Source organism: Myripristis murdjan, chromosome 22 (assembly GCF_902150065.1).
Source record: "Myripristis murdjan chromosome 22, fMyrMur1.1, whole genome shotgun sequence".
Classification (NCBI taxonomy): Eukaryota; Metazoa; Chordata; class Actinopteri; order Holocentriformes; family Holocentridae; genus Myripristis; species Myripristis murdjan.
Genome location: NC_044001.1, coordinates 8,356,825 through 8,365,786, shown reverse-complemented (window position 1 = coordinate 8,365,786; position 8,962 = coordinate 8,356,825). Strand labels below are relative to the sequence as shown.

Sequence of the window (8,962 nt, the reverse complement as noted above, 5' to 3'; positions counted from 1 at the left end):
TGCTATATATATATTCTGTTTGGTTTGGTTCTTGCTGGCTTCATTTCTCTCTCCTCTTTGGTTTACACAACTTTTCGGCCTCCTTTGTTTCAGCCTATAATTGTTATAAAACTACAGTTTATGGGATCCAAATGAATGGGATGGAAGATGTTTTCCTTTGGATCCTCATATGACCACAGCACTGCTATGTTACCTTCAAGTTTACTAACATTTTTTTTTTTTTTTTAATCAGTTGGGGTCAATTTGACCTCCAGAAAATTATTATAATAAAAATTGTTAGCCAAGTTTATGTGTCAGGTGTCTTGTTGGCTATCTAAATAGCCATTTAAATAAATCATGACCTTCCCCATATCACCCATGCTTGTGAATCAATTTTCTTTTTGGAATCATGCTTTCCCCTCACAAATGTAATATAAACTGGACTGGTTCTGGCACTTCCACAGCTGTGGTGATGTTAGGTGAGGGCCCTAAAGCAGAGGAAAGTTTCCTGATGATTATAAATGGCATGTTGTAGTTCCTCAGTGTCATCTAAAACAACTAAAGCAAATGTGTGTAAAATGTTAATACTTCTTATATGCTTTGCACAGCTTGGAAAATAATAAAAAAAAAAAACTGCTGTCCAGTGGACCACAAAGAAACACCAAATGTGTACAGGCTTTAGAAAACATATCATCATTAACTATGAAGCAGAAAAATGATGTTAATTACGTATTAAGAGACATGACAGGAAGGTTAATGAGCCTCTATGTACCCAAGATGAAAAAGTTAAACTTACTATTCTCAGTTTAGAGTCAAAGTGGCTGATGCGCAGAAATGCAGGGGTTTTAATGGTGCATTATCGGGGAAAATCACACCTTTTGCATGAGTGCACAAGCCGTGAAGGTGACCATCATCATCCTCATCTGTGTTTATGGCTCTCTGGTTGTCAGTGTGCCTGCAGAAGGTGATGGATGGGCAGGGACCGATCCCTCTATAGACCGGGAGTGGGAGTGGAGGGCTGCTCAGTGCGGACGGGCTGCTGGACGACGCTCATCCAGCCGCTAAAGTTAGCCGGCTAACTTGCTGCTAGCCTATTTACAGTCTAAAAAATGTACGCTTTCTACGCGTTACAGCTCGAAAGGGACGTCTGCAAACCTCAAGGCAATGTGCCATGAAATTACAGAGCCGCGTTGTTGATGTTCCCTAGGCTTGAGTTATGCTCTCACGAAAGAAAAGTAAAAACGAAGCGTCGAAACCAGCCGAGGTACACGGGAAATATGTGAAGAAGGAAACCTCTCCGCTCCTGAGAAGTAAGCGAGCGCAACAAGTAGACTCACAGCTAACGGCTAACATGCTAACCAAAGTTAACCTAACCAGCGGGGAGAGCTTAATTTGTCGACCCGTTTTGCCATTTCACTTTGCTCACAAGCTTGATAAACAACTCTCACGTTTGCCACCAAGTGTTGTTTTGTGAGCTCCAACTAGTTTACTCACTTTTTTAATTCAGTGCTAATTGCTAACCGACTTGCTACGTTAGCTTAGAGACCCACCACTCGTATATGAGAAAGTCGTGAGCTAATGTTCACTAATGTTGGCTCACAACTTGGCACTTAAGCGAATAACCGGGTCAGGGTGTTTATTGTTTTACAGCTAACGTTGTGATTTATTTGGGTTCATAAAATGCTGGCGATATTGTTCACCAAAGAGCCAGATTTGTCGCTGGCTGCGTTTGTCCATAGGCAGCCACTGAAATGAGTGTTGACATCTGCTCTGGAGTGACTGGATGTACTTTGGATGGTGTGGTTTTTGGCTTTTGTTGTCAAATTAACTAAAACATTTACTTTGTAAGACAATTAAAGTCTCCTTTACCTTTACCCACAATTTGTCTGCAGTGTACAAACTGTTGTCTTTGTTGGAGTTGTATTTTTTATTTTTTTTCCTTTTTTCTTGTCTGATTCTAACTAACCAGCTAGTTACTAGTTACCTACTAAGGTTAAGTAGTTAGACTGTGTTGACTTGGTACTTTAAATTGCGATTAAACTTTAGTTTTACTGGTGGAACAAACTGGACTCTTTGGAAGGATGTGATGGTTATAATTTTGCTTTAATTAGAAATAAACTCGCTTTTGGTAAGGAAAAAATTCACATATCTCTGTATGCATTAGGGGTGGGGAAAGAAAATTGATACAGCATAGTATCAAGATATTTTGTGAGGCAATATTGTATTGATATACGGACACCAAGTATCAGTATTGTATCATCAAGAATTGATGCAACATATATGACAGGTTTTTATGACAGAGTTGGTCAGTCTGCTTGACAATCCCATTTTCCTGCAATAAAAATGATTGAAGTGAGATGAACATTATGAAAACTTTCTTGTTAAATAAAACAGATGTGGCGAAAGTTTTCACTTGGCTACATAATTGGTTATAAGGTTATAAATTGCGATATATTGCAGTACATGATATGACAACACGCACATTTCAAAACGTTGAAAATCGCAATACTGTCGTATTGTGATAATATCATATCATGGGGCCTCTGGTGATTCCCACCCCTTGAATGCATTAGATAAATTTAGTTCTGTGCTCACTTATGTGCTTCTTGACTCCTAATTCAGTAAGCCTATAAGAACTGTATGTCTCTTTCAACTGGTACTGACAGCTACATTCACCTTGCTCACCTGTTTACAGATCTTATGCCCTCTTTCATCCGCCATGGACCCACTATTCCCAGACGCACAGAGGTCTCACTGCCAGAGATGGGCCCATCTGCCTATCCCGTGGCACCCAACAGGGAGCCAGTGGTGGCCCGCAACAAGAGTTTCCTCCGCACCCCGGTGCAGAGGCCTCCACACGAGGTGGCCCGAAGAGAGAGCCACCGGATGTCGGCACCTCCATACCTGCCCCGCAGCCTGGGAGACCTGCCCCATGAGTATGGAGGCTCCTCACAGTCCTTCCTCACAGACGTGAGCCCCATGTCCGAGAACGGGGACGCTGCCAGATATTATTACCCCCCCGAACCTTACTATGACAACCAGCAGCACCAGCCGCAGCGCCAGCCCAGGAGGGTCCCAGACCGCTTTCCTGAGGACTATAGATACTATGAACACAACGAACACAACTTCCAAAGACTGGCACCACAACACACACCCCCAGCTCCCAGCAGACCCCCTGCAGGTAAACATGAAATGTGCTTTGGTAGGAAAACCAGTGTATTAATTAATAATTTCACAGTTATTCCTCCCATGTTTCTATGTCGTAAGATTGTACACCACAGAGTGATGAGAAAGATAGGAGGCAGAGGGCATAAAATGTGACAAAGGTCACAGGCTGGAATTACACTCTTGATATTGAAAGTACATGTCAGGCAGACACCAGGACATATTACAGCTGCTTGTTGTTACAGCAAATGCTCAGAAATGAAAGTGGAGCAGTCGTGTCTGGGTTTACTAGTGACTCAGAACACACTGGTTAGTCTATATGTGACATTTCTGGTTTGTTTTATAGGAAATGTTTTAGGATAATTTTTGCCAACGTTGGGGCCACCTGATATGAAAATGGGGTCCCTAGAGGAATTTGCAGTTGAACTGAATTGGATCTAACAATATATAATTGCTATTTTGAAATGGCAAAACCATTGTGGATGGCTTTTGGACCACACACAGGCCGCTATGAAAACAATGCAGACTGCTCATTGACCAACTCAAAAGAGCAACTTTATTTCAGTTCGCCTTTGGAATGAGATGGGTTTTTTTTTGTTTGCTTTCTACATAGTAAACATCACTATGATGTGTTTGTTCAATTTCCATCAGATTAAATGTTGAGGGGGTCATAGGAATTTTCCAGCCCGCCCCCAAAGATTGAGAACCTTCTATTTTGTGGCTGACTTGTCAACTTGGTGTCTATTCTTTAGCATTATCTTGGGCCCACCTATCACATAACAGGGAGCCTTGTTTGGAATGAACTTAAACAAGCATTAGGGGTGCTGCATTTTTCGCCTTTCTGTTTGCTAAATCTTTCTGGCGGGAAACTAGCAATTTGCAGACCGCCCCCAGTCAAATGTCTCAACCTCAGTCTACTCACTATGAATCATCTGTGTGCTTTGTTACTGCTTTCTATATGTGCACATTACACATGTTAGACTAATGCACTGAGTTGTGTAACCGGAGTTGTTGTTGAGGAATAACACTTTTTAAACAGCTGTAAGTTTTCACATTATAGTAACATCACACAAGTATAAGTTACACAAAATTGTACTTTCAAGAAAGTAAACAAATTAATGTTACCCAATCATGCAGTCTATGACTAATAATTAGTCAGTAACAATTCATTGTCAGTGATAGGTGGTGGTTATTGTTTTTTGGTGATTACCGTCTGGATTTTGTTAGTTTACCCTCTTTTTAAGTATCTGCTGCATCACCATTCGTAAGCACAGTAGACTATTCTTGATTATATCCAGCGACATTCCTTTGATGCATTGAGTTTCAGTTGTGCAGCGAGTATGGCTCAAGGCATTTTTGTGAAGAAAAGGGCAGAGATGATGATGAAGTGGTGGAGGAGGAGGAGTGCATTTCTGTGGAGCGCTCGCACATTCCAGCCCTTCACTCACCAGCTGGCGAAGAGCTCCGGCTCTGTTGCTGTCACTCTCGTGCAGAATTTATCAGATTCTAGCGGCCATTTTGCTGAGATATTCTGTTTTCCCACCCGTCCTCTTCTGTTTTTAATATGTGCTGCTGCAGTTGCAACCACATCTGGGCCTCTTTTCAGGCTCATTCATTTTGAGGCGGCACACTTGATAGGCCTTGCTCAGTTTAATTCATTCAGAACTCTTTGCTTGACATTCTTTGCAGTCATAAGTACAGAACCTGATGAATGAGCCTACTCTGCTGTCTGTAGTGTTTTTACAGAGTGTATGGGTGTTGAGTGGTTTATTCTCTTCCAGTGAAAGCCCCTGTGTGTATGTCTGGCCATGCAGAGATCTCTGCCTTCCTGTCCAGAAGTAACAACACTCCCATTTCCTACCATTCATCAGATGACGTAGTTCAGAATCAAATTGCTGCGTCACAAGAGTCACAGTATCATAGATAGTAAGCAAGCCCGTCCAAAATCACTGTAGCTTTTAAAAACTGTACAAGCAGTGCTTTAAATTTGTTTGCTTAAATGTGACTCATTGCATTCCTCCTTTTGTCATGGTGTGTATACCTTACTAGTCAGAAGTAATGGACGTTCCTGTCCTCCAAATCACATTTTGTGATACAGGATGTCCATGCTATTAGGAATTTTTCCCAAAACAATTTGTTTTTCTTTCCCACAGGCCCTGTTTGCTGGCTGCAAGTCCACTGTATGTTTGGTCAGACATCTCTCCCAGTCCCTCAAGGTTTCTAAAAAAAAATTATTTGTTTTCCTCAGGCATAGGTCGAATACAGGCCAAGTCCCTGGGGAACCTCTCCAGTCTGACGGGAGAGGACCTCCCCCTTCCGGCCGGCTGGACCGTCGACTGGACCATCCGTGGCAGGAAGTACTACATCGACCACAACACTAACACTACACACTGGAGCCATCCTCTGGAGAGGGAAGGGCTCCCTCCTGGCTGGGAGAAGGTGGAGTCGGCCGAGTTCGGGGTTTACTACGTGGACCACATCAACAAGAGGGCACAGTATCGTCACCCGTGCGCTCCAAGGTGTGCCACTAGTGTAAAACCTTAAAGGTTTTCAATTGCATAAAGCTGTTGGATGTATTTGTATCCCTTCAGCTTTTACCAATTTTTTAAAATCTTGTCAGTGCCTCCAGGCATTTTAAAGCATTAGTAGAATACACTTGCCAGTAAATTTACTGTGCCACATTTGCAAGTGTCACACTGGGTTATTAAGCAAGCACAGTCTTTTGAAATAGTATGGAGGGGCCTAACATTCACAATTTTTTTCAAGATTCCACAGATGAACAGACCAATTTACACCATTTTGTGTTTTCCCTTCCAGTGTGCCTCGCTATGATCAGCCCCCACCGTTGCCGCCTCCTGTAACCTATCAGCCCCGGCCCGCAGAGAGGAACCAGCCTGTCCTGGTGCCAGCTAACCCGTACCACACGGCTGAGATCCCAGACTGGCTGCAGGTGTATGCCCGCGCCCCGCTCAAGTGAGTACTGACTGAGCTTGGCACCTCATGAAATCCAGTGTGCTTTTTAAACTGAACCACCTCCCTGTCATAAATTATAATAAACAAAGACACAGCAAGAAATTTTATTAAGACCCTGGTTGGTGGAATTTCTGGAAGAGTCATGGATTTCTTCAAAGTCCACTACCGACAGGGAAAATCAGGGAATTGAATAAATTTGTAATGGAATGACACAGGATTTTGTCATCCTAAATTGGAAAAAAAATACCAATAACTAGTTATTCACCAAATGTAATATTTATTTTTCCACTGTGGCCACCTTCTCCCGCAGATTAACACAGAATAATAAACTTTAATGAGATCTCTGAATCTGAATGTGTGTTTAAAAGTTTGATTAAGAAAAAAAAACATCATATTACATTTTCATGGGTCAAAATTCAACGATAGTCACGTAAGTCAGGAAGTTTCACATTTGGCAAAGACTGGGGCACTGCAAGACATTTCAAATTTATTATGTTTTTCCAAGTTCCAGATGAGAGCTGTGTCGTGTGATTATTGAAGCTTGTGGTTCCTCTTAAGGCATCTTTGTTTGATGCATTTCACTTTGCTGCAGAGTGAATAGAAAACTGGATGTTCTGAACATAGATAATTCATTAGTTTCTGTACTATACCACAAAGAATCAGCAATCATTTGGCTAAAGCTAGTACACCACATGTGGCTAAAGAGCTAGTCCTCCACTTTGCAGTATTAGTTGTGGCCGTGTTCACAGCCTGTTTCATATTAAGGTAGCATGAATCTCTTCCTCTAAATCAGGTATGACCACATCTTGAAGTGGGAGCTGTTCCAGCTGGTGGACTTGGACACATACCAGGGTATGCTGAAGCTGCTGTTCATGAAGGAGCTGGAACACATTGTCAAATCCTACGAGGCGTACCGGCAGGCGCTGCTGTCAGAGGTGGATGCTCGCAAGCAGCGGCAGCAGTGGTACGCCCAGCAGCCCAACAAAAACTTCATAGGGAACATGTGATTTGTATGTGTCGCGGGGAATTCTCGCTGCCTATATGGAGCCCGGCCACTCCTCTCTGAGGTTTCTACAGTTTGGGAGCGGTCAGGGTTTCTTTTGAAATCATGATTGACTCTTAATTGCCTCTTTACCAAACACATCTGTGCCTTCGCTTGATCCAAATATATCAGCCAGGAAGTTGAGACGCACATTGGCTGCGGCTTCGCCAGGGGCCTCTCCCCCCATGTGACAGTCAAGTTATGAATGACCATGTGACTGGAAAGACAAAAAACACTCAAGTGAAGAAAAAAAAATTAAATTTAATGTGCTGTATCTCAGAAGAGACAAGAATGAGTGCCATTTACAGCCACTGTCCTCAAAACTAAATTGCTGTATGGATTTTTTTTTTTTTTTTTTTTTTTTTTTTTTAAAGACTGAGGGGCAAGTCTGAAATATCTGCTCTTGTTCTTTGTTTGACTCTTGAAGAACATCCCGAGATTGTGCCTTTTTCATCAAAAGAGCAGAATTTTTACAGTGTCTGCTCATATCTTGTATTAAACAGCTACTATGTCATTTTTTCCTACAGGAGAAAAGGCAGGCGTCTTCTAATTTGTTTCCATATGAATTACTTCATGAATATTTTTTCCTTTGCTTTATTCCTATTTGTAGCCCCCATAAAATGAAACAATACTCCTTTACATTCAACAGAAGTGTGTATTGTATTCTTTTTTTATGACATATCCTTTATAAGACAATCCACCAAAACTTTAACAGATATTTAAGTTTTGATATGAAAAATGTCTTTATTTAAAGACCTTGTTGGATGAAGCATCACATTTGATGCAGTGGTTTGAGCATCTCTTGGCTCTCGGCATTACTGTAAGTCAGGAATATTCTTGTGTGTATAATGAAACATAAATAAGCTACTGGAACTTTTTAAGTTACACTTTCACACTACAGAAGATGAGTTCAGTTTGCCACATAAGTGCAGTTTCATTTTCTGTTTTGTGTTGTTTTTTTTCCGTCTGGATATTTCTTGCCTTGGTATGTAATGCCTTATTTTTATGGACTGACACGGTCTCCTCCGTGCTTAAAGGGAAGGTTCAGGTTTTTGGAAGAAAATGCCATTGTTCACTAATCAAACCTCTTCTCTAGGTATTCAGGAAGTTTGAATGCCAGATTTTTTTTTTTTTTTTTTTTAGCACAAAGAGATTGGCACCAGTCCCTTACTAACATTTGTTGGAAATGACAGTTATTCCATATACTTTCATAACTAATATGTAATAGCAAGAATAACAAATTCAGATGTTTCACAGGACTTGTATGTGAGTGATTGGAAATCTAAACATTTTTTTTTTTTAATATCCTGAAAGGTTGCCTGATAAGTGAACAGTAGCTCTCTGAAAGCCCTCAACCTTCTTTTTAATGTCTGTTGCTATGCAAGAAGGTCTCAATCACATTTTTTCTTCAGAATGGTGTCACTACTTTGTACATATCTAATTTTGTGGATTGCAAATACAGGACATAAGCAATAAAGTCTGCTGTGAAGAAAAATCTGAGGTTAATGTTGCAGTTTGCTGCTCATTCCAGACACTGTCACATGGAGCTTCAAATTAGAATAAGTGGCTTTACTAAAAACAAACCTGTAGAAAACAAATGCATAAAAATAAATACTGCCACCAAATGTTCCTGAAAGGGTATCAGCTTTAAAAATAAATAACTCAAGTCTGGTTTTACTTAATTTGGTCCAGCTTTATTTATTTCTTTGTTACTGAAATTTGGCAATGCGTGTGTTGAAACTTAGCAGGCTTGACCTAGTGAGCTCTATACTTAAGAAGAGGTTGCTTCATCTGATGACCTTT

At 41.1% G+C, this 8,962-nt stretch overlaps 1 protein-coding gene across 1 annotated transcript; it reads left to right on the top strand.

The window, feature by feature from the left end:
* The first annotated feature begins 991 nt into the window (after positions 1 to 991).
* On the top strand, positions 992 to 8,785 carry sav1 (salvador family WW domain containing protein 1). Its single transcript, XM_030044037.1, has 5 exons — positions 992 to 1,289; positions 2,675 to 3,160; positions 5,393 to 5,663; positions 5,962 to 6,117; positions 6,911 to 8,785. Exons 1-5 carry the CDS (start codon positions 1,196 to 1,198, stop codon positions 7,122 to 7,124), a joined length of 1,221 nt encoding a protein of 406 aa, XP_029899897.1. The 5' UTR covers positions 992 to 1,195; the 3' UTR covers positions 7,125 to 8,785.
* Positions 8,786 to 8,962: the final 177 nt, after the last annotated feature.